Below are 27,335 nucleotides of genomic sequence, written 5' to 3'. Positions count from 1 at the left end.
TGTCAGGACTTTAAACAGATAAGAAACAGAGTCTGTAGTGAAGACAGAACCACAGACACACAAGAGGTGATCTGTCTCTTTACTGGAAAACAATGTTTGGTCGACTGTGATGTTTTCGCTGGTTCCATCTTTATCTATAATATAATATATATATATAATACCTTACTCTCAGGCTTGAGAACATTTCATTTTACCTGGCTCTGGATCTCGGAGGCTCTCTTGGCTCGTTGTATCTCCAGGACGTCGACGCTCAGCTCCATCCCTTTACCCACAACCTCCCTCTCCATGTCCCTGCGGTACTCCCGCTACACAAACATGAGACACAGAACAGACCAGCTGGCTTCAGTCGGGTCACCTGCCTTTGGATTTTCTGTACATGTGTGGGATGTGTTTTACCTGGTTCAGGATCTGAGTGGCGTTTTTAACCCTCAGCAGCTCTGGCGTTTCCTCCAGCCCGATGCCAGATAAGCCACGCCCCTTCACTTCCTGTTCAAGGTCTTTCCTGTACTCCTTCTACACAAAGTGAAGGAGTGAGTGACTCAATAAACGAGTGGAAAAATGAATGAATTCCTGAAAACATTTAAATAACGTAGAGAAGTGGATGTTATATATTTGACTGTGTGTGTGTGCTCCAGGTATTACTCACGTGTGTGTGTGTGTGTGTGTGTGTGTGTGTGTTACCTCGCTCAGCAGACTGCTGGCGTGACGTGCTGTCAGGTATCCAGGCGTTTGGTCAACGTCCAGCAACGCTTTCCCCTTCACCTGCTCCTCATAGTCCCTCCGATACTCCCTCTGAGAGCGAGAGAGAGAGAGAGAGAGAGAGAGAGACAGAAAGAGTGAGAGACAGAGAGGGGGGGGGGATATACGTTAATGAATATGTTGTGATGTGGAGAGTCTGTTTATCTGTTATCTGCCGAATGAACGAACGAGAGAGAGAGAGAGAGTGTGTGTTTTACGTCGCTCTGCATCTTCTGTGCTTCTTTAGACACTCTGTACGTCTGAGTGTCTCCAAACTCCATCTGAGATCGACCTTTGCTCTTCTCATACTCCTCTCTGTACTTCACCTGAGACACCGAACACACTGATAAACACAGAGGACAGAGGAAGACAGAGACAGAGAGAGACAGACAGAAGTGTCCTCTGACCTGACTGTGCAGCACCGCGTTCTCCCTGTGGTGGAGCTGTTCAGCCGTGTCCACGGCGACATGGTAGTGGGACTTGCTCTGCTCGTATTTCTTCTTATACTCCACCTGATTTCACACAAACACACACAAACAGTAGAACCCAAACTTTATATGTTAGGAATATATGCAAACCAATGAAAACACAGTTGATTTATTTATTTTCGGAGAAGCACACGCAGTCGTACGTTGCTCTGCAGTTTGCTGGCGTGCAGCACGTGCTCCAGCTGCAGGAGGTTGGGCAGGTCTGATGATCCCTCAGGTTTCTGGTTCTGGTTGCTTTTATACTTCACCTGAGGGACGGAGAACATGTTTCCATGAGTGGTGAATGTTTTAGAAGCTGAGCCTCAGATAATTACATCGTGTGTGTGTGTGTGTGTGTGTGTTTGTGTGTGTTAGCAGCATCACACAAACCCCACAGATCACCACCAGTAGAAAAGGCTGGACGTCGGAGAACAGTGGAAGGAAGTGATATCAGTCCGAGAGGAACTCATTCAATCTTTATTTTACATAGTTAATAGTTAAAGAATCATTGATTGATTCTTTCCCTCTTCAGGATATTTTGTTTTGCTGCATGTCGTCATGTCTCAGCCAATCTCTGCTGATGACACAATCGTCTGCAGCTGCGTTCACTCTGTGGACGCTGTGAATATTCAGTGTTTCCTCACATCCACCATCGTTTGAAGATCTCCCTCTCGATGCCAAAATCTGTTTTAGCTTGAGCCAAAAAAAAAAAAGCAACCTGCCCTTTATATCATGATGCTGAGAGTCTGCTGCTCCGGTGGTTCTGAGACGCAGCGAACGAGCGCTCAACACAACAGGAAGTTATGTAACGAGGAGAAGTGGAGCGACTCTTTTCTGTGGCTGTGTGGGCAGCAGGCAGAGTGTGTGTGTGTGTGTGTGTGTGTGTGTGTGTGTTTGTATGGGACTTTGTTTGTGTGATCATGTTTATGTGCATGTGTGTGTCTCCAGCCTTCATCCCACAATCCCTCGCCATTTGCTTTAGAAAGGTTTCCATGGTTACACCCACACAACAGACTGAATTTCAGAGTGTGAGTCAAAGAGAAGGACACACACACACACACACACACACACACACACACACACACACACACACACACACACACACACAGCCATCCTTCTGCTGAGGACTTTGCATTGATTTCCATTAAGACGTACTTTCAGGATGGAAAATGAAATCATCAACAAACACGTGAGTGGACGTGTTTTGGAGTAAAGTTAAAACCATGTGATCCTCTCACCTGACTGGCCAGAGCAGCGGCAGCTTGTGTGTGTTTGAAGGAGACACACTCAAGTGGGTTGTAACGAGGCTTCTGGCCCTTTAAGTTCTCCTTATACTTCACCTGCAGGGGGCGCACACACAGGGGACGTTTCAGCTGTATATCTATAGTTATGAGGCCACTTTTGGTTCAATACCATCATTGTGACGACACCTCGTCTAGGGTTATGCATTATGTCAGTGAGTGTCCTCACAACTATAGAGAGACGCACATGTGTGTGTGTGTGTGTGTGTGTGTGTGTGTGTGTGTGTTACCTGACTGGCCAGTTGTGAAACGTCCTTGGCGTGCTGGATGTCAGTTCTGGCCAAAAGAGAGACGTCGCTGTAAACTGGCTGCTTTGTGTTACTTTTATAGGCCACCTGTGGACACACACACACACACAGGACACACACACACACACACACACACACACACACACACACACACACACAGACAGAGACACACACACACACAGAGACACACACACACACATCTATAATGGCAGTTCGGTGTTAACAGCAGAAAGTTTTCTATAATTCATCAGCAGCTCCAGAAAACAGCTGGTGAACAAGACTGTTGTAATGGAAATGAATGTTGTGGTTCTCTCTCTCTCTCTCTCTCTCTCTCTCTCCCTCCCTCCCTCCCCCTCCCTCTCTCTCTCCCTCCCTCTCTCCCTCTCACACACACACACTCACGTCGCTGGCCAGTTTTGCAGCGTTGGTGGCGCTGATGATGTCCGGTCTGTCTGGTGCTGAGTTGTAGTGATGAAGCTGCTCTTTATCTTTTCTGTAGCTGACCTGAGATCAGTAGTGAGTTAGTTATTAAAACAAGGAGCATTACGTTGGTGTTTCTGATCCAGAAGAAAAGATTGACTTTAGTTCTGTGTATTTACGTCGCTCTGGTTCCTGTTGACCTCCATGGCGTGCTCCACCTCGGGCAGCGTCTTCATGTTGGTGTAGCTGGACTTCCCCTTCTCACGATTATACTTCTCCTTGTACGACTTCTACAGAGAGACGACCGCAGAGAGAAGACGAGAAGAAACAGATTGAGGGAGGAACAGGAGTCAACTAGAATCACCTCCTGCTAACATCTTGAGAACGGGACGGACGAACATCATCCCTTCTGTCAACAAGAGATAAATAAAAACAAAAAAGGCAGAAAGAGAAGAACAACACGAAGAGAGACAGAAAAGACGACGCAGGTTGGATCAGAAGGGAGAAAATATCTCATGACTAATTCAGCCTCGTTCGTTTGGTTAAAAATAAGATGAGCTGTGAAAATGAGAAATCAACATTAAACCCAGTGTAGACGAACAAACCTGAACGATAAAAGAAACATTACTTCAGTAATTTATAAGAAATATTTAGTTCACGTTTCTATATTTATTTAATTTGAACTCTGGTTCAGGTCCTAACAGAAATCTGGATCCAGTGAAGTTAAAGCTCTGAGTGATGTTTTCATTAGTGACATATTGAATTAGATTTATTTGTTTCTCCAATTCCAGATCAACAGAACAAATAAAGTCTTGATGAAATAAATGAAATAAGAGTTTTAACGCTCTGAGGTCAGTTGTGCTGAGGTGTGCAGACAGTGGGACAGTCTGTTGTGTTGTACGCTCCAGTTAGCGTCTCATTGCTCGGTCAGCAGACGTGAAAGCATCGTGCCCCAGTTTCCCCCGAGCCTTTGAATATCTGCCCCCTGGGCCGATTGACGGCGCACGGTGACCCGTGTGAACCGCGTGGTCTGCGGCGTGAAAAGAGACAAAGCTGCACAAGATGTTTGATTTCACCTCCGCAGCTGCTTCGTGGAGTTTATGTTTCAGCTGTGAACTGAGCGATCACATCAGGGTCTGATCGTGACCCTGACTTCAGACTTTGATGAAGGTGGAGAATCCACAGCACCCTCAACAAAGCTGCTTTCGAACCTGCACTGAACTCCAGATAATCTCTGGCCAGGCCCCTCATCAGAAAAACTCCAGAGAAAGTCTGGAGGAGGCGAAGTGAGAACACAGCAGGAGATCTTCTGCAGGATTCACCGGGAGCGAGGGGGCGGAACGATGACATTTATAACGAAAAGAAAATCTTTCACTTCGTTAACATCTGAGTTTCTTTCAGAGGTTTTGAGCCTGAATCAACCAGACACCGCTGTGTGTGTGTGTGTGTGGGTGTGTGTGTGTGTGTGTGTGTGTGTGTGTGTGTGTGTGTGTGCAGGCAGTAGGTCAGTGTCTGTGTCCTCAGGCTGTAGAACACAACACAGCTGCTCTCCGTGTTCACGCCTCGATGACATGATACCGACTGTGGTTGGTTCTGGTGTCTGAAGCATCTTCTCTCCTCACCCGCTGCACAACAGACTGAAACTCAGTGGACGGATGAGGAACAGGCCGAGAACGAGCGCTAGAGCGTTAGTTTGTACGAACACTACAGATCAGCATCAAACCAGCTGGAAGGATCCAGGAATCATTGTTCTGTTTCTTTAACATTGTGAAACATCTCATGTCTCTTTTAAAACAGAAGACGTGACTCACATCGCTCTGCGTCTTGCTCTGCTCTTTAGCGAAGACGGTCTCGATGGTTTGGGGCATCAGGGCGTACAGACTGCAGCCGGCGTCCTTCTTACCCTCCTCCCTGTACGCTTTCTGCAACACAACACAAAACCTTGTACTGTGCAGCGCATCGGAGGCACGGCCACTCAGATCCCATATTGAATGAAGTTTGTTGTACCTCACTGTGCAGCTGAGTTTGCTCCTTGGCATGTTGAGTTTCTTTGGTCTCAGGCAGCAGAGAATACAAACTGTTCTCCAGCTCCTTCTTACCGGCCTCCTTGTATTTGCTCTGAGATTAGAACACAACAACAGTAGATCAATACTTGATACACAATCCTGCACATCGGGACACAAACAGGAGCAACACACGCTTTCCTGGGTTTTTAATATTCCCCACCTCGCTGTGCGTCTCATTCATCTCTCTGACAAACTGAGTGTGCAGAGTTTCAGGCAGCAGCGAGTAAAGAGCGTTGGGCAGATCCTCTTTGTCTTTCTTGTACTTGGTCTGGGAGACGATAAAAACACACACAACCTCAAATGAATACACAGAAATGTATTTTAATCGTCGGTTTATTCAAACATCTTGCAGATAAACACTCAGACGACCTCACTCTGAAGTTCAGACATCTGCTTCGCAAACTCCATCTCTTTGGTTTCTGGCATCTGATGGAAAACACTGTTGCTGATCTCCTGTCGGCCTTTCTGCTTGTATTTGTTCTGGGAGACAAAACGCAACAAGACAAGAAGATGAGCATCCAGAAGAGGAGGAAGTCTGTTCTGTGAGGACAGCATGAGGACGTCCACCCACCTCGCTCTGCAGCTCCATGGCTGCTTTCGCTAACTTCATCTCCTCCGTCTCCGGCAGCAGAGAGTACAGGTTGGTGCTCAGCTCTTTCTTCCCTTCTGTGTACTTCACCTGGAGGAAACAGATACTGAGCTGACGACAGGATCATTCACACATGGAAGAATGTGGTACGGAGCATTAAATGTGTTGTTGCACTGTGTGAGTGTGTGAGTGTTGGCGTGTGTCCACCTGACTCTGCAGCTCAGCCGCCTCCTTCGCATGCTGAGTCTCCAGAGTTTCAGGGAGCTGATGGTACAGACAGCTGCTCGCCTCCTTCCTGCTCGCCTCCTTGTACTTGGCCTAAAGGAAACATCGAGCCGTTTTTGATTTTGTGCTGATTCTGTTTCTCCGGTTCTCGTGTTTTCTTTGCACAATAAAATCAATTCACGATTTGAGGGATGGACAATCCAGGGACTCGAGGTTTTAAAACAGCGTCTCTCCCTAGAAGCATTTTGGCGTCATATCGGTTTTAACCCTGAGGCTGGGTGTTTTCTCCCTGAGGGAGGTCATGTGACAGGAGCCTGACGAATCAGTGAAGGCTACATCGGGACCAAAAGACTAAATCATCAAGAGGTTGTGAGTCATCGTCTCCAAACATCAGTTTCTGCTCGTCCAGACTAGAACCTGGTCCTGGAGTTTTCAAACTAAACTCCATCTGCACAAGGAAGTTCCATTTTCCTCACCTCGCTCTGCAGCTCAGAGACCGTTCTGGCGAGCTGGGTCTCGGCCGTCTCCGGCAGCTGAGAGTAGAAGCTCTGAGCGAGGCTCCTGATCCCGTCCTCTCTGTATTTACTCTGCGGAAGACACGGAGACTGAGGACACTGAGACAGACGACTTCAAGCTCATTCACACGTCAGGGATCTGTCAGCGTCAGGCGTGTTTACCTCACTCTGCAGGTCCGACATCTTGGCGGCGAGCTGCGTCTCGGCCGTCTGCGGCAGCTGAGCGTACAAACTGGACGACATCAACCTCTTCCCGCTCTCCTTGTACTTGTTCTGAAGGGAACAGCAGCAGACTCAAGTTTAACTTCAAGTTTAAAACCTCTGAACATCTGGAAATTCAAAAAGTGCCGTTCAGCCTCCTGCAGCAAACAGATTCAAACTCAGCTGATCACATTCGACGCTCATTCATGACTAGAAAGACTAAATATTAGATGACAAGCGGAGAAAAGGAATCCCTCTTAAGTGTTTTGATGCTCAAAGAGTGAACATGATGAAAAGTGAATAATAGATGCGTGCACCTCGCTCTGCAGCTCGGTAACCTCTTTAACATGCAGCGTCTGCAGAGTCTCAGGCAGCTGGTGGAACAGAGCGCTGCTGGCTTCTCTCTTTGCTGCTTCCTTGTATTTGACCTGCAGGAAAAGTCAAACACTGTGTTAACATGTTGCTCCGTCACATTTTCAGATCTGAACAACTCTTGAAAAACTAGAAACTCATTTTATTCACAGTAATTAACCCGAAATCTAACATTTCTGTCTGTGTAATCGGCTCCAGACATTTTCTGGAGTTTGTGTTTCTCATGTGGAGAAGCAGCAGCAGCTTGTCAGGGTCAGACTCCGAAGAAGAAGAGCAGTGATCGTTATGGCTGCAGGAAATTATTTTAGACTTTCAGAATTTACGGGATCTCACAATGGATCCCAACATGTCAGGAAAAATGATCATCTCATGAAAGAATTTACAAACAGCTGCTGTGAAGACAGAAAATATATGAAACAAAGATTAAACAAACTGTCGATGATTCACATCAAAACCAAATCCAAGAGGAGCAGCTGAGATATATGTTTTTAAAAAGAGAATAAAAATACTCTGAATTTGTTTTATCAGCACGAGGACACAGTGAGACAGACGGAGGCATCCAGCAGCTCTGACTGTGCTTCTGATAACGAGACCAGAATAGACCCCAGCTTCTCTGGAATGTGTGAACATGGAGAAGACAAACACACACACACACACACACACACGGTGATATCACAGGAAGTGCGTGTCTCACCTCGCTGTGCGTCTCGTTCATCTCTCTGACAAACTGAGTGTGCAGAGTTTCCGGCAGCAGCGAGAACAGAGAGTTGGGCAGATCCTCTTTGTCTTTCTTGTACGTGGCCTCGAAAAACACACAGAACACAACAATCATTCACTTGTTCCAAACACCGTTGTGTTAAATTCCGTGGCTCTGTGGGTTTTCAGTTATATTCGTCACCACATTCATTCTGCTCATTCAAAGAAAATGTCATCTCTCGCTGCTTTGAGCACAAACACAGTCCGAGGCCGTCTGGCGAGCAGAGCGTCCGTGTGAGGCGTCCGGGGTCCTCACCTCGCTCTGCATCTCCGACACGTGTTTGGCGAACTGCGTCTCTGCCGTCTCAGGGAGGAGCGAGTACAGGTTCTTCCCGACCTCCTTCTTCCCCTCGTCTTTGTACTTCACCTGAGACACAAGGGAAAGAAGCGAGCGCTCGTCACCACCTGCACCGTGTGGACGCGCCGCCGTCACACCTGTACGCTCCAGTCTCTCACCTCGCTGTAGATGTCTCTCAGCTCCTTCGCCAGCTGTGTCTCTGTGGTTTCTGGCAGTCGATGGTACAGGGAGTCGCTCGCCTCCTTCTTACCGTCCTGTTTGTACTTCACCTGCAGAGGGGGGGCAGACACATCCAGTTTCAAGGTCACAGAAAGAAACGAGAGCTGATGAAGGAACAAATCAGATCGTGAAACCTTCAAATACGTTTTTTAAGCTGATGTAAACTTTTCTTCCTTCCTGCTAAAGACGGATGAACACAAACAATCTGTTTTTCACTTTGCCAGAGTCAACCAGACTTTTCATTGACTGCCAGCTGCCATGTAGAGGCTGTGTAAAGAGCAGTGGGAAGGAAGCAGCACATATTATCATCAGGACGGCGACACGACCTCCGGCAGAGGCGAACGCAGCCCTGGACCTGCTGACGTTACACATACGCTGCTTTCAGACCCGAACTCTGGATCATCTCCTGAAACGTTGTGAAGGGGCTGAATGTGAGAAAACATCCGGGTCAGCTGCCGCGGACGTTCTCCGGAGTTTGAGAATGTCAGAGCGAGTCCGTGTGAGAGAACAGCTCATCTGGAACCTTCCCAGTGAGCGAGTGGACGTGTCTCTGAGGTTTCTAACACGTGACGGACGTGAAACTGGAAGAACACAAACATCTGAGGATGAAGAAGAGGAGCCGAACACGTAGAAGACGAAGACGTCAACGTGGAAAGACGAGGAGGTTCCAGATGTTTTGGTGATGAGGGCCGACACTGATCTTTACACAGCATGTTTACTGTACCTGACTCTGCAGCTGTGACGCCTCTTTAGCGTGCAGCGTGTCCAGAGTCTCCGGCAGCTTCGAGTACAGAGAGCTGCTCGCGTCCTTCTTCCCTGCTTCTTTGTATTTGGCCTAAAACACAAGGCGACACATCATTTGCACATTTTCCGTGAAACACAAAGATCTCGACAGGAGAGTTTACAATTTAGATTTTGAACGACTCCGGATCCCCCAGGAAGAGCTGGAAAACGTGGCTGGGGAGACGGAGGTCTGGGATGGAAGAGAATTGAAGAATGATCGAACGGATGAAATCTCACCGTACCTCACTTTGTATTTCAGAAACAGCTTTGGCAAACTGGATTTCATTGGTGTCAGTCATCTGGGAGTAAACACTGACCGTCTGACTCTTCTTCCCACTTTCTTTGTACTTGTTCTAGAGACAAGACGTCACGTTCAGTGTTTATCATCTCTCTCTGGAGTAAAAAAAGAAAACAGATAAAGAACTGGAGGAACGATGGAAACTGTCTGTAGCTCTGTACCTCGCTCTGCATCTCCGTCATCTCCCGGGCGAACTGCGTCTCTGCGGTCTCGGAAAGCTGCGAGTACAGAGACGACGTCATCTCCTTCCTCCCGTCATCTTTGTACTTGTTCTGTCGGAAACAAAAAACACGGCAGCAGAGTGAACGTAGAGAAGCAGAGACTGTGATTGTTTATCGTGAGATTTACTCGTGTTTCTATTTCACACACAGTTTGTGATTTAAAGGTCCAGTGTGTGGAATGTAGCGACATCTAGTGGTGAAGTCTCATGTTGCAGCTGAATAATGTTTCCACTCAGTAACAATAGTAATGAAAAAGTTTTGAAAAGCTTCTGTGAGGTCGATGCATTTGAATTTGACTGAATTTAAAGATGGAGGATGAAGAGAAAAGGGAGGAAAAGAGAGCGAGAGAGAAAAAGGGAGAGACTCACCTCGCTCTGCAGCTCCGTCGCTTCTTTAGCGTGTTTGGTCTCCAGGGTTTCAGGCAGTTTGGAGTAAAGAGACGACGACGCCTGCTGCTTCCCTGCCTGCTTGTACTTCACCTGAACACACACACAGTGAATCAGTGGCGGCAGCGCACACGTCTCAATCGTGTTGAACTCTCCACAGAAAATTATCTTCAACTTCTAAAAACGGCCCTCAGCGTTATCTGGCTGACAGCCCATTGGTCGTTGACATAGCAACCATTCCGTGACATCACCTCCAGGCTTTATCAGCTTCCACCGAACACTTCCAGATCCGTCACACGGCGACGGCACTTCGTTTGTATTTTTCTACTTTACGAACCGTTGATGTTCATCAGCTGAAAACTAAAGCGTCTCCTGCGGAGCTGAGTCCAGGCCTCCTTATCTCTGAGCCGTCCAACACGCCGCAGGGTCGCGGTGCAGAAATACACGTCCGCTGGAGCACCGCACCAGGGATTTCTATGTTGTCGCGTCCTGAAGGTGTTTTTATTCTTCTGTTGGGTAAAGCTGCAGCCGTGTAACGATTATGACGCAGCAGCTGCTTCAAATGGTTCAACAACATCTGGATCTCAATGAAAACATCTAGATTCAGACCGGAATCATCACCCTGTCGTTGTACGTCTCAGTCTACAACGTTCCTCTGGTCACTGTGACCTTTGACCTATGAAATCTAAGCACTTCATCTTTGAGGCCAAGTGACAAATGGGCAAAATATGAAGAAATCCTTTGGGCCACTGTGACGACAGATTTTAAAACAGTTCAAACACGTGTCCCTGATGTGTCTCACCTCGCTGTGCGTCTCATTCATCTCTTTGACAAACTGAGTCTCCAGAGTTTCGGGCAGCAGCGAGAACAGAGTGTTGGACAGATCCTCTTTGTCCTTCTTGTATTTCGTCTTCGGACGACACAGAAAAGACCAAACAATGTAAACAGAGAAGATAAAAACTTTCCAGTGAGCCATCGGAGAAACGCAGGCCGCACCTCGCTCTGCATCTCCGACATGTGTTTGGCGAAATGCATCTCTGGCGTCTCTGGGAGGAGGCGGTACAGGGAGGAGGACGCCTCCTTCTTACAGCCCTCTTTATATTTCACCTGCGCCACAAAACAGACGATTGAACCAAACAAAGTGTGAACGTGTCCCTCGTGCGATCACCAGTCTTTTATTGTGAAGGACTCAATATTCCAATAATCACATCAATGGCGACAGATTTCCTCACCTGGCTCTGCAGCTCCGTCACCTCCTTGGCCAACTCGGTCTGGAGGGTTTGAGGAAGGATGGAAAACAGCGAGGACGACGAATCCTTCTGCACGTCCTCTTTGTACCGGAGCTGCAGCGGCGCCAGGTGCATGTAGTAACATGGATGTATAAATGATATAATTCTATTTAAATCAACTCAACAACACGTCAGAGTGTGATTGTGTGATGAGCACCTGGCTCTGGATGTGTGACGCCTGCCTGGCGTGTTGAGTATCCAGGGTTTCAGCCATCGTGGAGTACAGACAGCTGCCGGCCCCCTGCCTCCCGGACTTCTTGTACTTCGTCTGAAAACGAAGGGCATTTTTTAATAACCGTGATTCTTTTGTGATTCTGTGACATGAACCATTTATATGAACACACTGAATGACACGGCCCCCTGACGGAGACTAAATCTACTGTCTCCTGATCCAGTGGTTCCCAGCCTGAAGATTCAGACGCTCAAAAGACGCCGACGTCCAACGTCAGAGTAGGAAACATGTACGCACAACATGATGTGTCGTTTTCAGCTCTTCAGGTGTAGGTGTGTGTGTGTGTGTCAGTTCATGTGTGTTGGACGGCGTCTGTCGTCTCACCTCGCTCTGCAGCTCAGAAACAGCTTTAACAAACTGAGTCTCGGCCGTTTCGGGCAGCTGACTGTAGAAGCTCTGACTCAGGCTCCTCCTCCCGTCCTCCGTGTACTTGTTCTAAAGACCCAAACCATCATCTCTTAAAAACAATCTGAAGATCTAATTCCTCCACAACATATTATGATGATACACTTTATTTCTCCACGATAAGAATAATTATAATAATAGTAACAGGGGCTTCACAGCTAAATGGAAAAACAATCCAATGCATGATCATATGTCTGAGAGCATCTGAAGAGCTGAGGACATTTCAGAACAAGGTTTCTTTCTCTTGGCTCTTACTTGGCTCTGCATGTCCGTGAGCCCTCGGGAGAACTGGGTGTCCAGAGTGTCGGGCAGCTGGTGGAACACGGGACACGACATCTCCCTCTTAACAGCCTCTTTGTACAAGATCTGCAAAACACAACAATAGTGATAAAGGTTTTGTGAGGTCACCTTGATCCACGAGTCCGATGCTTTGAATATCTGCTCCAAATCTTAAGAGATTCCCTCAAAGCTTCCTCATGTTTATGTGAATGTCTCCGGCCTCGGACACGTTGACTTTGTGACTGTCACAGGAACAGGAAGCATGTGCGATCACCTGGCTCTGTAGCTGTGACGCCTCTTTGGCGTGCTGCGTCTCCAGGGTTTCAGGCAGTCGATGGTACAGAGACGATGACGCCTGCTTCTTACCGGCCTCTTTGTATTTAGCCTGAAAGAAGCAAACGACACAAAATCAGACGTCACAACCAAGATCGTAGAATTTATACATATATTATATTTATTATTTATTTAGATTACACATGAAACAATTAAAATCCTGAACAATCCACCTTATATACAATAAATTATACCAAAATGAAATGAACATCTTCCTGCTGTCAGTTTATTTCATCATTGAAGATGTATGAATTATGCAGGAACATAAAATCGATGATGAGACGTTGAACCCACCTCACTCTGCAGCTCTCTCAGCTCTTTGGCGTGCTGCGCGTCCACCGTGTCGGGGAGCAGAGAGTACAGGTGGACGCTCATCTCCTTCTTACCGTCTTCTTTGTACTTGACCTTGTCATGAAAACAAAACAGAGGAGAAGAGAACAAACGTTGCTGCTCATTTATTCAGCAAGACGTGAGTTTTTAAAAGTAACAGCAGGTTCACGAGTGAGAGAAACACAAACATCTTTTCCTGAACACAAAGACTGAAATTGTTCACGCAGACACATAGTGCATATTTTGCTGTGAGATATTAATACACGATACATATATGTTTATTATTCCACTGAACATGGAATGACATATAGAGTCGCGTGTCATCTGCATAGAATGGGATATTTTCAGGATTTCTAAATTCATCACAATATTAGCGTGAAAACTTCATTGTGTTTCTAATCTGGACGAGATGAGCAGTCGTACCTCACTGAGCATCTCCGTCTGCTCTCTGACAAACTGAGTCTCGTTGGTTTCTGGCATCAGGTGGTAAAGACTCGTGGTGTCGTTCTTCAGACTCTGCCTGTATTTCAGCTGCAGGACACACGTGGTGAGAGTTTGCATCACAACCACTTTCAATCGTACCGAATATAGAGCGGATTCTTATTTTTCGTTACTTGACAGATTTCACAGGTTTGATTTGATCTCACATTTGGCAGGTACCTGACTCTGCAGCTGTGAAGCCTCTTTGGCGTGTTGAGTTTCCAGAGTCTCCGGTAAAGTCGAGTACAAAGAGCCGGCCGCTCCTTTCTTTCCTGCTTCTCTGTACTTCATCTGACGGAGGAAAACAAACCAAACTTACTTCTTCACACTGTTTCACACGTTCACCTGCTTTGGACGTCGAAGTACTATTATGTTTATCTGACAACTTTCTGACAACGGGCAGAAAGAGGTTGTGGCAGCAGGTGGAACACCTGAGAGCAGGATCTTCAGTCAGTGAGTGATTCTGTGGTCTCACCTCGCTCTGCAGCTCGGAGACACTCTTAACAAACAGAGTGTCCGCTGTTTCTGGCAGCTGCGAGTAGAAACTCTGAGAGAGGCTTCTCTTCCCGGCCTCCTTGTACTTGTTCTGAAACACAGACAATCTTTTAGATGCGTTCGATTTTTCTAAATAGAAGGTAGGAAAAGCTGAACCTCATAACGCCACCTGGTGTTTCAAAGGTGAGCATGAAAACAAATTAGCGTGCTCGACTGATTCGAGCTGAGTTATTTATAGAATGTCTTATAAACAGTCAGGCGAACATCTTGTAAGACTCTGGTCTCCGGCGGAGGACTGAGGGAGAACTCTTCACCTCGCTCAGCATGTCCGTCATCTCCCGGGCGAAGCTGGTTTCTGATGTGTCGGGCAGCGAGGAGTACAGCGAGCTGGACATCTCCCTCTTCCCACTCTCCTTGTACTTGATCTGTGCAGGGACGACAACATGCATGAGGAAACAGCTGAAACCGGACAATTCCTAAAAAAGCTAAATTTTCTGTCAGGTAAGAGAAGACTCCACCTCGCTGAGCAGCTCTGCAGCTTCTTTAGCGCGCTGCGTCTCCATGGTGTGAGGCAGCAGCGAGTACAGGCAGCTGTTTGCCACTTTCTTTCCCGCCTCCTTGTACTTGTTCTGCAGTTTGAAACAAACAGTCACTTCCTGCAACACACTCCATGCAGCTTTTAGGTAAATCTAAAGAAATGGGTTTAAACTCTTTTCATATGAAGAGTTTGGAGCAAATTATGACTAATTCAACGTCCCCCTGTAGGAGGCTTTGTTTTCACCCGTCCGTTTGTTTGTCAGCAGGAACGCAGTCAAACCTCAGGGATTCATTTCGATCTGATCGTACACGTACGTCACTCTGCAGCTCCGACAGCTGTTTGGCCAGCTGTGTCTCTGTGGTCTCTGGGAGGCGATGGAACAAACTGCTCTCAGTCTTCAGACCTTCTTTATATTTCACCTGCGGGAGACGAGCGAACGTCACACGTGGTCACCTCATCACAACCTCTCAGAGACACACAAATATCTTCTGAGGTCGACTGACTCAAAGTTTCACAGTAGTGTTGACATTTGTCTTCCTTCAGAGACAGAGGAAGGAAAGAGACTCAAAGAAAATCAGCTTCAGTCTACGTTCTTCTCCAGAACTTATCTTTGAAATCAAATCAGTGAATCTTTTCATCCGAGTAAATGTTTGTGCCAAATTTGAAGAAATTCCATCAAGGGGTTCTTGAGATATCGTGTTCACAACGGGATGGATGGACAACCTGAAGACATAAGTGTGTGTCCCTGGTGACCTGAAGGGGTGCCTGGTGTCGGGTACCTCGCTCTGCAGGTGTGACGCCTCTCTGGCGTGCTGGGTGTGGATGGTCTCAGGTAACAGAGAGAACAGGTTCATGCTCATCTCCTTCTTCCCCTCCTCTTTATACTTCACCTGAAAAAGAGACAGAGATGTGGACGTGCAGTGAAAGCTCTCCTGAGGATTCTGTGTCTCCGTGTCGTTACCTCGCTGAGGAGCTCGGAGACTTCTTTAGCGCGGGCCGTCTCCAAGGTCTCAGGCAGCCGATGGAACAGACTGGAGGACGGACCTTTCTTCAGAGCCGCCTTGTACTTCAGCTGAACACAGATGATCCAGATGTGAAAACAACACGGGGGGGGGGGGGGGGGGGGGGCATGAGCACATGTGCTCTTACCTCACTCTGCAGCTCTGATGCTTCTTTAGCGTGCAGCGTCTCCAGAGTCTCAGGCAGAGTGGAGTACAGCGAGTTGGACACTTCCTGCTTTCCTTTTTTGTACTTCATCTAAAAGCGGTTCAGTGAAATGAGACATTTCGATCATCGAAGCTTCTCGACTGCTACTCAACCACAAGAAGCCGTTCTTCACACTTGTTCAGTGCATGATTGAAAGCAGCAACATAAACTCTTCACAGCTCGACGCTGATGAGACAGAAGACGAAAGGATTTCTCTTATTGCTCACCTCACTCTGCAGCTCAGAGACAGTTTTAACAAACTGCATGTCTGAGGTCTGCGGCATCTGACTGTAGATACTCTGAGACAGGCTCTTCACCCCGTTCTCTCTGTATTTACTCTGTTAGAGAACCAAACACACGAGGAGTTACTTCTCTGGACGCTTCTGTGTCAGAATGAGTTCTTCAGATGTGACGGAGCAGAGAAACCTGCTGAATCAGTAAAGTTCAAATGCAAACTTCAGCGTAAAAACCCCTTTGATCCTGTTTTGATGATAATCACAGTTGTGACGCAGCTGATGATTGAAACATCGGAAAACGCTGCAGCGCTCTGAAAGTTCTTTAAAATTCAAAAGACCTTCCTGCTTCTTGAACCCGGAGAAGATTTTTGAGGACTCTGTTCGAGAATTCAGCTTAAAAACTAAAGCAAACTGCGTCATAGCACCTCTTTATCCCGTCTAACAGTGTTCAGGGTACAACAGAAAAAGACTTATTTCTGTAAAACAATCATCGTTGACTCGATAAAAAAAAGAAAAGACATTTTCTGATCTTATATAAATGTGATCTGTGAGCGTTGGCACCTCGCTCAGCATGTCAGTCATCTCCCTGGCGAAGCTGGTCTGTGAAGTATCGGGCAGCGTGGAGTAGAGGGAGCTGGACATCTCCTTCCTCCCACTCTCCTTGTACTTAATCTGACGGAAACATGAAGTAGAACAGAAACCACGGTCTGTGAAAGCAGTTCCATCAAACTCGGTGTATTGACACAGAGACAGGAGAAGACTCTGCACCTCGCTGAGCAGCTCGGTCGCCTCTTTAGCATGTTGCGTCTCCAGCGTCTCAGGGAGGAGAGAGTACAGGGACGAACTCACGTCCTTCTTTCCAGCTTCTTTATACTTTGTCTGCAGACATCATGAAACACAACCTGTCAATCTCAAGTGCATGGTCCATATTCACAAATAATAAATCACATCAAATTCAACAGGGTAAAAAATGCTCAGAGAAATTTATAAAAATCTGTTTAATCTTGAGCAAATGATTTTTATCCTGAGGGGCAATTTAAGTTTTTAATCTCACCTTATTTTACCTGATTGATTCATTTGCTTCAAATCTAAGTTTACATTCTGTTTGTCACTTTGAGGTCACAGTGTTTCTCCTGCAGCGCTGCCGGGAAAATAAAAATCTATCCAGGGCTTCAACGTCAAGTCGACATTTAACTAAACTAAAATATGGGAATCTAGAGATGCTGTGGGTTTAAAACAGGGATGTAAAGTGTCGGGGGCTGCACCTCACTCTGCAGCTCCGACAGCTGTTTGGCCAGCTGTGTCTCTGGCGTCTCTGGGAGCCGATGATACAAACTGCTCTGAATCTTCTGCTTCAGACCTTCTTTATACTTCACCTGCAGGAAACAGCCGTGGACATTAACACTCGCACTCCTAGAAACAGGACTTTTAATGTTACGTCACACATGCATGGTTTGAACTGAAGGGGTGCCTGGTGTCGGGTACCTCGCTCTGCAGGTGTGACGCCTCTTTGGCGTGCTGGGTGTGGATGGTCTCAGGTAACAGAGAGTACAGGTTCATGCTCATCTCCTTCTTCCCCTCCTCTTTATACTTCACCTGCAGTGAACAGGCGACTGACGGTGAGCGTGAGCAGCACAAAACAAACGTATCAACGGCTCTGTGCTTCGGGGCTGTACCTCACTGAGGAGCTCAGAGACTTCCTTGGCGTGAGCCGTCTCCAACGTCTCCGGTAGAAGAGAGTACAGACACGAGCTCACGCCCTTCTTTCCTGCGTCTTTGTATCGCATCTAAAGAAGAAAACACTCTTCAGTGCACTCGTGCACACAGAAGGTCAGAGCAGATGTCTTATTTTCTAAAAGCTGACCAGTGGAGTCTCGGGTCGATGTTTATGTCTCTCACCTCGCTCTGCAGCTCCGCCACAGCTTTAGCAAACTGAGTCTCGGCCGTCTCTGGGAGCTGAGAGTAGAAGCTCTGACAGAGGCTCTTCCTGCCGCCCTCCTTGTATTTACTCTGAGAGGAGACAGAATTATGAAATCCTTTAAGGTTATTTATCGTTTACATCGTTAGATCAGTTAACTCGAAGCTGCTGTCGTCACACCTCACTCTGCATCTCAGTCATCTCTCTGGCAAACTGGAGGTCTGAGGTGTCGGGGAGCTGAGAGTAAAGAGACGAGGGAGCTCCTTTCACCAGCATCTTAGGACGATAGTTCACCTGCGAGACACAGAGACGGACATTTACACACACACACACACACACACACACACACTAATGTTACACTAGTATTCCCAGTTTGGATCATCTGAGCATTTGTGCTGAAGACATGAGGAACATGTTGATATCATTCTGGTTTCAGGAGCATTATTCTTATTTAGACGTCCATACAACACATTCAGAATACAGTGGGGTTTAATGACCAACTCTCAGCGTCGTATATAAACTGAAGACGATACAGACAGATTTTTTGGGCCTTTTGCTTTTGATTCATAGTGAAGCAGAGATAGGAAACGGGACATGAACCGAAGACCCGCTGGTCAAAGTGCATGAACAACGACTGAGTATTGGAGCCACTTGATATAGAAGGTGAATTCAGAAGATCAGTCTGTCGTCACATATCTGTGGACCTACGTGACTCACACTACTGAGATTATGAAGAATTTGGTTTTTGGATACGAGCAAATATCACCTGATCCTCTGTCAACGCTAAAAAAAGCAACTAAAGACAAGCTGCTGTAAAGCTGCGTTTAAACAGGATCACTGTGTGTGTGTGTGTGTGTGTGTGTGTGTGTGTGTGTGTGTGTGTGTGTGTGTGTGTGTGTGTGTGGTACACTACCTCGCTCTGCAGCTGCGACACCTCCAGCGCGTGCTGAATTTCTGGCGTGTCTGGAAGCTGCGAGTAGAGGGAGATGGAGGCTTTTCTCTTTCCGTCTTCTTTGTATTTTTTCTGAAGCGGAACAAGATCGTGATCAGATCCAGAGACTGTCGATCACTTCACCTCGTTCAGCTCAACACATTTCAACAAGACACACTAGGACAATTCTACGGAAGAAGACTGAGGAGCTGAGAGACGTGGGATCATATGCTCTGAATTTTAGAGTGAAAGAAAAAAGACAAACATTCTTTCAGATGAATCAGATAATTGCGACAAAATAATATTCTCAAGACGATAAAGTCTTTAACCGAGCGTACCTCGCTCTGAAACTCGTGAACGGTCTTGGCCAGCTGCATCTCGGCCGTTTCAGGGAGCTGAGAGTACAAACTGCTGCTCATCTCCTTCTTTCCTTCCTCCTTGTACTTGTTCTGAGGAGCAGGGAGAGTTTCACTGAGACACAGATATCAAGAGTTTAGTCTGCGCTGCAAAACAGTGGAGCTGTTTCCTTTGTGCTTAAACACTAATAAAAAGAAGGGACGGACATATGCAACGGTACATTCACACTAATGTTACACCAATACTCGAGGAATACAGCGAACATCCATCCAGTCTGACCTCACTCAGTATCTCCGTCAGCTCCTTGACGAACTGAGTCTCTGTGGTTTCAGGCAGGAGGGAATACAGAGAGGAGGAGATCTCTGTCTTCACGTTCCCTTTGTACTTAATCTGAAAAACAAACCATGAATACTATAATCACACGTTTCTGTGACCTTATTTTAATCACTGACACTTCATGGAGAGGAGCTGCAGGTCACGTGCAGCGTACTGAACTCTATCTACCTCACTCTGCAGCTCCGATGCCTCTCTGGCGTGTTGGATCGCCGGCGTCTCCGGCAGGGCGGAGTACAGAGACACCGAAGCCTCCTTCCTCCCCTCCTCCTTGTACTTCGACTGAAACAGACGCGCAAAATGTACACTCAGTCTACACCGTGAGCGTGGGGCGCTCAGCTGCAACACGACACTTCACCACTAGATGTCACTATATTCTACACGGCGGACCTTTAAGGTTTAGGTTGTGTTGTGTGAATGAGACGTGTGAAAGAAGAAGTGCGTCGTGCTCAGACCTCGGATATCACCGCGCTGATGTTCTTGGAGTGGATGAGTTCAGCTCCAGGGACAAACAGACTCTGACCCTTCATCTTCTCAAAGTCCTCCTTATACTTCACCTGCAGGGACGAGGAGACACGACAGAGAGTGAGTGTGGACGGGGGTTCTGTCTGTTCCTGAGAGAGACGCAACAGAAGACTAAACCCTCTCTTCCTGTCTCCACTCGTGAAACTACTGATTCCACAGAACTGGCAACCAGATATTAGAGGTCACTTCCTGCGCGGGACGACTGATGGCGAAGGAGTGACGGCAGGTTTCAGACACGAGGAATGAAGTGGAGATGATTTCACAGAGCGGCTTGACTCGCTTCCACTGGAGCTGATGAGTCATTCTGCTGCTGAACTTGACTCACACCGGGGAATCGATATCTCACCCTCCCACCTCCCACAACAACGTTCCCCTTCATTCACCGATTTGCTTCCATCAGCTGCTGTGGAATTCAGAAGGCGTTTTATTTTTTTCCCCCCCTGTTCAGAGGGATGGTTTCCAACGGCAACGCTGCGTTCAATTCATATCAGAAGAGGACGATGTCACGCTGTCGCGCACGTGTTGGAGACGTCAGACGCCGTTCTCGTCATGAGTGTAAAAGGCAAAGTGCAGCAGGTGTTATTCACGAGCTGCGTCTCGATTCAGAGGCGTCACAGCGGCGCCAACAAATGTTCCTTTCACCACCAAGAAACGAAGGTGGATCCTTCTCCACCTCAACTTTAGCAGTGATAGTGGGTGAGTTTTCATTTTTGGGTGAACTACTCCTTTGGGTTTAAACTACTTTTGTTATTTTCTGAATTTTCATCAAGTTGCACCTCGAGGTTGTGAGTGAAAAGTCTCAGCAGCTGTCGAGATGCCCTTGACGGATTGTAATAACTCTGACTTCACGTGTAGAACCAGATCAACAGCTCAGGAAAACTCCCATCAGCCTTTGCTGTACGTTTCAGCTCTGACCTCGCGGTGGCGCTGTGCCTCAGAGCTGCTGTCGTCTCCAACCACGAGCAGAATGACGTTAAAACAAATAACTGGACGAACGCAGAATGAACTTACGTCACTGGCGAGTAAACTGCACCTTCTGTTAAATGCTGGGTCCGGCAGCGGAGGCTTCACATCAGACGCCTGAAAACACACGAGAGTTTGAGACGATCAGAATGAGACGATCATACATGTTAGAGTCTTTTATATTTTACTGAACGAACACGTGAAGCACTTTGAGCTGCATCTTCTACGAAAGGTTTATTATTGTTATATCGATCAGGCTCTGATATCTGAGACAGTGGCTCCGTCTCTCAAACACTAAAGACAGACAGACTCGCTCCTCCACACCAGAACACAACTCTCTGCTACACCCACAGGACAACTCATAATTAAAGGACATTATTGGCAAACTAAATTATCCAATTATTAATTATCCACAAGCAACACGGACACGGAAACTTTCCTAATTCATGCACCGTTAATCCCTCGTCTCTGTTATCAGGCCAGATTCAGCCCTAAAAAAAAAAACACTATCAAAAGCTAATAATGGCACATTTTCATTTGTACTTCCTCTAATCCTCTCTGAGCTCTAACAAAAACCTGCAGTGCCAGTCGACGCCCCAGGCCAAGGTCAATACACACACTCTCAGTCAGAGCTGGGGGGGGGGGGGGGGCGTCTCTCTGAACAGGAACTAAATCTGCTTCTCAGCCGACTTCATGGAAACACAGCGAAGAGCTGGAAGACGTTGAGCTTCAGGAGAGAAACGGTTTAACTCAGAGGAGAACGACTGAAGAGACGAAGGTTCAGCTGGTGTCACGATTTATTTTATAAAAAAACAGGAAAAGCTCTGGAATGAGGTGAATTTGGAAAGATGAGACCGAGATCTTTGAATCGAGTCTAATCCAAGAGATAACAAATGAATTAGCTGGTTCTTCACAGGGAGGATTTGTCTTCCACACTGAAAACATTTATCACGATCTGCACGTTTGCTGAATTCATTTGACTCCATGATTATACTTTGTCACGTTTGTTGTCAAAGTGTTTTTCATGAGAACTTCTTACCTCAGACTCCCAAGGCCCCACAAGCTTTTTTCCTTTACCCTCCTCTTCCTCCTCTACTTCTCCTTCCTCCACCTCTGCTTCATTTTCCTCCTCCTCTTCCTCTGATATTATGTCAGTTTCAGCCTCCTCCTCCTCTTCCTCCCTCGTGTCAGCAGCTGTCACCACTGTCGTTACAACCGTCTCCTGGACAGACTCCTCTTTCTCTCCTCTCACGGTCATAACGCTTTCATTTTCTCCGTCCGACACCGGAGCAGCAGGCGCCTCCTCTTCCTCCATTTCAGTCGCTTCTGACGACAAAGGACGGACAAGAAAAACAACAACAACAGAAGTTATTGCACAAAAGTCTGAGAAATATTAATTACTGGTGACTGTTTCCTCTGGAAAGTTCATTTATCACAACTTATTTTGGTTTTAAAAACATTCAGTAAAGGAATCTGTAGATTGTCCTCAGGAGTTTCTCAATCTGTAGTTTCAAGACGATAAAGAACTACATGCACTGAGTAATGGATGCCGTGTGATTGACAGCCAGTGCCATCCAACAGGTATATTTCTAAGCTTTAAACAAAAGGGCCCAGAGACGCTCCCTGGTGCAGCAGCTCATTTGACATTGAGGGGAGAGAGCGCCTCGGTTTTCAGAGCGTTTGTGACATCAAACATGACGCACCAGAAAAAAACAGAAAAACTAAAACCTGCGTATACCTGCCAGAGAGTTAACAGTGAGCCCAGCGATGTAAGTACTTATGCCAGTTCTCTTACTCTTAGTAAGAAAGTAGAAAGGCCGTCATGAGTCGGCCAGTGAGACGTAGTTACTGTCCCTCGTGTATAAGGACGTCTCTACCATTCACAAAATGAAACGTCTCACAGCCTTGATCTGAACCTGTAACTCATCCTCCATGTTTCCATCCACTCAGCGTCTCCCAGCCCGCTAATGGCTTCCTCAAAGTCACCACGTGATCTTCTGCTGGTCAAGGTCACGTCCGTCACCACGTTGCATTTCTCATATTATTATTATAATGTTCTCCGAGGTCACGATCACTCTATCACCTTATTCGACCTGTGGTCTTCTGCCGTCTCTGGATGTCGAAGCTAATTTATTTTTCCCGTCTCCGGCGTGGGGACCTCTCTTGGTTTCCTCTCAGATTCTCTGACGTTGTGGTCACCCGTTCCGCCTCAGTGTCGTTGAGTAGTGCTCAGATTGTCCGTCGGAGTTTCGTTTTTCTAGTTTAAGCTCTAATGTAAAATATAAACCTGTGAGCGACTGAACCACCGGCTCGAGTCCGTCTCCTGTGATGGTTCAATGTCTTCTGCATGACGGGTTGTTGGGTACGTCTTATCACTGTTAACTTCCACATTTAGCTCTCTACTCAAGACCTTATCACCACCGTGCCCTTCATCTCAATCACAGTGCCAGTGTGTGTGTGTGTGTGTGTGTGTGTGTGTGTGAAAGTCTAATTGTGTATAGGATGAGGAGATGAATGTGACTCTGGAAGGAATGCGCACACACTCTGTTTCCTCTCTCACTGGACCATCATATTTTAATCAAGCTGTTGGTTTTAGCTGCAGAGTTGCTTTAATATTAATATTCCAACACAAATCAACTTGAATAAGAAGAGAAAGGAAATGAATTGAACACACTTTGGGAAATGTAGGACAGGGCTGAAAGTCTTTGTTGTTCATCCAACTTTTCCACCAAAGCAGCAAACTCGTCCGTTTCATTTGCTTGAATGCACCAATACAATATCATAAAAAAGAACCAGGTCTTTAAACACATCCTCTGTTTGGTGTCGTGAATCACTGCAGCTCCTGTCTGCAGCCGTCACCGTCTCACCCGGTGGAAAAGGCTCTCTGGAGAATAGGTTAAGAGAATGAAAAGCCTTGTAAAAGCTAAATTCAAATAAAGTAAAAGAAAGAAAGAACGAAAGAAAGCTGCTTCACTGAACAGGAGCTCTCTCCCTCTCTCGCTCTGATCTCGTTAATGAATTCTGCAACACAAAGCTTTTCCTGGGAGAGAAACTCGTCCTGATGTGAACCAGCGTCAGCAGGAATAACGTCCTCAGGCTTTCAGACTCAATAATTCTACTCAGACGTCACTTCACACAAATCCAGATCATCAGAACACATCTCAAATTTACATTTTGAATTTGCTGATAGAATTCTTTAAAGAGTCAAATGTTTTGTTTTGTTTTTAAGTTGAATCTGTTTCTGATGTTTGATCAGAAATGCTGAGCTCAAATATCTCAGATACGAACGCAGCCACGTTGTGAATTCGTAGCAGAGATCATGAAATGGAGCCGTGGAGTCGAGGTGCCAAATAAATAATTCATAAATCAAATGAATTAAATAACCAATTAAAACCAAACAGACACATGAGACACTTGAGATTATTTTTGCTGCCTCTAGTATTCTGTGACCTGCAGTACCACCAGTGACCACAGGAGTCGCCAAATCCAACAGTACTGACATCACACGCAGCTCCCCCCACCTCACCCCCTCCTCACCCCCTCCTCCACTTTCATCACCAGGTCCTGAGTAATAAAATAAAACTGTGTGGGCTGTTGAATGTCACCATTTGGTAGAGAGGCAGTGTGTGTGTGTGTGTGTGTGTGTGTGTGTGTGTGTGTGTGTGTGTGTGTGTGTGTGTGTGTGTGTGGGTGCTCATTACAGCGGGGCTAATGAGGAGAGAGAATCCGTGGCGTATTAACGCAGCGGAATGATGCGATCACTCGGTCAGGTAAACAGAGGAGGGAGGAGAGGAGGAGCAGAAGAAACAACAAGAGTAAACACACGAGAGAAGGAAAAACAGAGAGGAGAGGTTCTGTGTGTTTCTCGTTGTTTGACGGACACGTGTTTTTGAAAGACAAGATAAAAGCGACTACAGGAAGAAGGATAACAGACGCTACCTGTGATGTCGTCCGCTGAGGGTCACCGGGTCACCGGGTCACCGGTGGGAGGAGCATCTGTGCACACACACACACACACACACACTCGTTCACACACACACACAGGAACATGTCAACAGCGCAGATCATCGCTCATTAAAGTTCTGAGATGACTTGAGGCCGAACAGGTCACTTCAAATAACACTTGAAAAACTTGCCGGTAACCATAGCAACAGCACTGACGCCAACCTAACCATCCTCGTTTTAACTTCGAATCACTTCCCGACGCTTTCTCTTCATCGTTTACTCGACTACAGGCGCCTTCATCATCACTCACGTAATCCTCGGTATCCTGACACTATAAAAACTACACTTTGTCGTCATAGTCTTAAACTAAGAACTGATTAAAGAAGCCAACTTGATTTTATAAAAACAAAAACTCGTGCTCACTTACGCTGAAGGTTGAAGACGAAGCTCCACTTCAAAACGTCTGGTGTCGGCAACACTGGAGGGCTCCATGGTGTGTGTGTGTGTGTGTGTGTGTGTGTGTGTGTGTGTGTGTGTGTGTGTGTGTGTGTGTGTGTGTGTGTGTGTGTGTGTGTGTGACTTTGCTCACCAACTAAGTGCACCCCTCCTCATACCATTCACGTAAATCCTTCTCATCACATTCACTCACTCGCTCATACAACACCAGGACAATGTGTGCGTGAACACATACGTTACTGATCTGCTCCTGAGTCCTTCTGAGTCTTTGCATCTCCGGAGTGTCGGACACGATGCTGAACCCTCGGCCTTTACTCTCCTCAAAGTCCTTCTTATACTTCACCTGCAGGAGAGAACAGGGGAACACTGGGTAATGACGGTCTAATTGAAATCCTCTTCACGTGCCAATAGAAATAAAGTCATCTGGTCAATGGAAAAAACTTTAAAACTTGCAAACTAAAGTGGTTTCTCAGTTCGTGGGCTGCGTCCTTCGGAGGCTGCAGTTGTGGACAGAGTTTGTCACAGCGGCGCGACGGGACCGCTCCGATTCGAAGGCTCCGACAAATGCGTCCTTCCGACTCTTTGCTCTTCTGTGACAAACTATTTTAGTAACCAAACAGCGAAGAGCCCACAAGTTAAAAACACTTCTTCTTAATCGTCCGTAGCTCTGTTGCTAGGCGACGTCCTCACGGGCGGGACTCACATTTCGGTTGAGTCAGACTAAGGATGCAGCTCCTGAATCGAGACGCAGCGGAAGAGTTTAAAAAACTCTCTTGATATTTTGGTGCCTGTGGTGAAACTCAGGGATCATATTAGCATCTTATTTAAAAAATACAAAGTCATCTCCAGCCCTCGAGAACCAGAATAGATTCCCAGAATCACACTGACTGACTTTAAACGCATTAAACTCAACTTTGATGTTGATCACAGACGAGTATTGGACATCAGACGGTCACCTCAGCTCATTTAGCCATCACGTCGTCCTGCTGGTGTCTATCGCTCATCACTCTCTCCCTCGGCACAGAGTTACATAAGGGTGTAAACTGCAGAAATGTGACTCAGACAGTGTGAGTGTGTGTGTTCTGGTATTCTGCTTCACTGTGACTGTCCCCATTCTCACTACTAAGCTGATTAAATCCTCATTCATCAGCCGTAAGCTTCCTGCTGAGCCAATATGACAAGCTAATGAGCTAGATGTTGTGTTCACAAAGAAATGTGCTTTGTGCGGTCGCAGGGACATTGACCGTTGAGCTTTCACCCCCCCGAATCTGATCAGTTCATCCATTAGTCTTAGTGACACTTTGTGCCAAATAGGAAAGAATTCTCTTGAGGCGTTCTGAAGAAAACACGTTCACAATATCAAAAAATGTGAATTTTGTTATGAGAGTAAATGAAAACAACTGTCTTGTTTCTAACACTCACATCATGTTGCTCAAAGCTTAACAGAGAACGAGAGACGGGGACAGAAGAGACGGACGAGTGAATCTCAGGTCTGTAAATATAATGTTCAACTGAAATAAATGGATGTTTACTGAGAGCGACACACAAACAAACAGCACATGACAAACAGCACGCTCCCTACCGCACACTGCTGAGTGGACATCTGTCCTTTTGTACTGAGGACACACACACAGCATGAGGACATATGTGTGTGTGTGTGTGTGTGTGTGTGTGTGCTGACCTGGCTCTGCAGCTCGCTCTGCTGTCTCAGTCTCAGGTTCTCTGGTGTGTCGGCCACGATGGTGAACGATGTCTTGGGGTAATGTCTGCAAAGAGGAAGAGCAGGGTCACACACATAACCTCCCGAGACGTTGACTTCTCATAGATCTTGTTCGAGTTCTAAAACAAACGTTCAGTTCAATTTTACAACAAACGGCAGCAGCCTGAAACATGTCCGAGACGTTTCCAGGCCGAGAATAAATCTACTGAGTTACAGACCCACCAGGACGATGACGATAGCAGAGACAATGATCCATTTAGA

At 46.6% G+C, this 27,335-nt stretch overlaps 2 protein-coding genes across 8 annotated transcripts in view; both read right to left on the bottom strand.

Moving 5' to 3' along the window:
- The window catches only part of LOC109644287 (nebulin-like), a 33,277-nt gene extending 8,238 nt beyond the window's left edge, over positions 1-25,039 (bottom strand). For 5 of the 7 annotated variants that reach the window (XM_069512137.1, XM_069512140.1, XM_069512141.1 and 2 more), the window contains exons 1-59: positions 24,893-25,039; positions 21,993-22,279; positions 21,002-21,070; positions 19,921-20,022; positions 19,628-19,747; positions 19,412-19,522; positions 19,114-19,224; positions 18,758-18,868; positions 18,025-18,138; positions 17,826-17,936; positions 17,603-17,713; positions 17,412-17,522; positions 17,192-17,302; positions 16,695-16,805; positions 16,488-16,598; positions 15,918-16,028; positions 15,634-15,741; positions 15,446-15,556; positions 15,264-15,374; positions 14,799-14,903; positions 14,465-14,575; positions 14,261-14,371; positions 13,927-14,037; positions 13,632-13,742; positions 13,395-13,502; positions 12,936-13,046; positions 12,583-12,693; positions 12,285-12,395; positions 11,949-12,059; positions 11,550-11,660; positions 11,336-11,446; positions 11,100-11,210; positions 10,906-11,013; positions 10,086-10,196; positions 9,658-9,768; positions 9,441-9,551; positions 9,140-9,250; positions 8,355-8,465; positions 8,155-8,265; positions 7,837-7,944; positions 7,088-7,198; positions 6,732-6,842; positions 6,531-6,641; positions 6,037-6,147; positions 5,812-5,919; positions 5,610-5,720; positions 5,401-5,508; positions 5,182-5,292; positions 4,986-5,096; positions 3,354-3,464; positions 3,157-3,258; positions 2,737-2,841; positions 2,444-2,545; positions 1,370-1,474; positions 1,146-1,250; positions 957-1,064; positions 682-792; positions 397-513; positions 195-305 (exon numbers count right to left, since the gene is read on the bottom strand). In XM_069512137.1, the coding sequence (XP_069368238.1) occupies positions 195-305; positions 397-513; positions 682-792; positions 957-1,064; positions 1,146-1,250; positions 1,370-1,474; positions 2,444-2,545; positions 2,737-2,841; positions 3,157-3,258; positions 3,354-3,464; positions 4,986-5,096; positions 5,182-5,292; positions 5,401-5,508; positions 5,610-5,720; positions 5,812-5,919; positions 6,037-6,147; positions 6,531-6,641; positions 6,732-6,842; positions 7,088-7,198; positions 7,837-7,944; positions 8,155-8,265; positions 8,355-8,465; positions 9,140-9,250; positions 9,441-9,551; positions 9,658-9,768; positions 10,086-10,196; positions 10,906-11,013; positions 11,100-11,210; positions 11,336-11,446; positions 11,550-11,660; positions 11,949-12,059; positions 12,285-12,395; positions 12,583-12,693; positions 12,936-13,046; positions 13,395-13,502; positions 13,632-13,742; positions 13,927-14,037; positions 14,261-14,371; positions 14,465-14,575; positions 14,799-14,903; positions 15,264-15,374; positions 15,446-15,556; positions 15,634-15,741; positions 15,918-16,028; positions 16,488-16,598; positions 16,695-16,805; positions 17,192-17,302; positions 17,412-17,522; positions 17,603-17,713; positions 17,826-17,936; positions 18,025-18,138; positions 18,758-18,868; positions 19,114-19,224; positions 19,412-19,522; positions 19,628-19,747; positions 19,921-20,022; positions 21,002-21,070; positions 21,993-22,268 (6,507 nt within the window). In that variant the 5' untranslated portion in view covers positions 22,269-22,279; positions 24,893-25,039. The remainder of the gene's footprint in view (positions 1-194; positions 306-396; positions 514-681; positions 793-956; positions 1,065-1,145; positions 1,251-1,369; positions 1,475-2,443; positions 2,546-2,736; positions 2,842-3,156; positions 3,259-3,353; positions 3,465-4,985; positions 5,097-5,181; positions 5,293-5,400; positions 5,509-5,609; positions 5,721-5,811; positions 5,920-6,036; positions 6,148-6,530; positions 6,642-6,731; positions 6,843-7,087; positions 7,199-7,836; positions 7,945-8,154; positions 8,266-8,354; positions 8,466-9,139; positions 9,251-9,440; positions 9,552-9,657; positions 9,769-10,085; positions 10,197-10,905; positions 11,014-11,099; positions 11,211-11,335; positions 11,447-11,549; positions 11,661-11,948; positions 12,060-12,284; positions 12,396-12,582; positions 12,694-12,935; positions 13,047-13,394; positions 13,503-13,631; positions 13,743-13,926; positions 14,038-14,260; positions 14,372-14,464; positions 14,576-14,798; positions 14,904-15,263; positions 15,375-15,445; positions 15,557-15,633; positions 15,742-15,917; positions 16,029-16,487; positions 16,599-16,694; positions 16,806-17,191; positions 17,303-17,411; positions 17,523-17,602; positions 17,714-17,825; positions 17,937-18,024; positions 18,139-18,757; positions 18,869-19,113; positions 19,225-19,411; positions 19,523-19,627; positions 19,748-19,920; positions 20,023-21,001; positions 21,071-21,992; positions 22,280-24,892) is intronic. The other 2 variants (XM_069512139.1, XM_069512138.1) reach the window with 2 other exon arrangements.
- A 439-nt stretch (positions 25,040-25,478) lies between these two features.
- LOC109644985 (LIM zinc-binding domain-containing Nebulette-like) overlaps positions 25,479-27,335 on the bottom strand; it is a 13,082-nt gene continuing 11,225 nt past the window's right edge. The window contains exons 3-4 of the mRNA XM_069512379.1: positions 27,036-27,120; positions 25,479-25,697 (exon numbers count right to left, since the gene is read on the bottom strand). Of these exons, the coding sequence (XP_069368480.1) occupies positions 25,491-25,697; positions 27,036-27,120 (292 nt within the window). The 3' untranslated portion in view covers positions 25,479-25,490. The remainder of the gene's footprint in view (positions 25,698-27,035; positions 27,121-27,335) is intronic.

Source organism: Paralichthys olivaceus, chromosome 17 (assembly GCF_024713975.1).
Source record: "Paralichthys olivaceus isolate ysfri-2021 chromosome 17, ASM2471397v2, whole genome shotgun sequence".
In the NCBI taxonomy this organism is placed as follows: Eukaryota; Metazoa; Chordata; class Actinopteri; order Pleuronectiformes; family Paralichthyidae; genus Paralichthys; species Paralichthys olivaceus.
The sequence above is the reverse complement of the archived record's forward strand: the minus strand, read 5'-3'. Positions and strand labels throughout refer to the sequence as shown.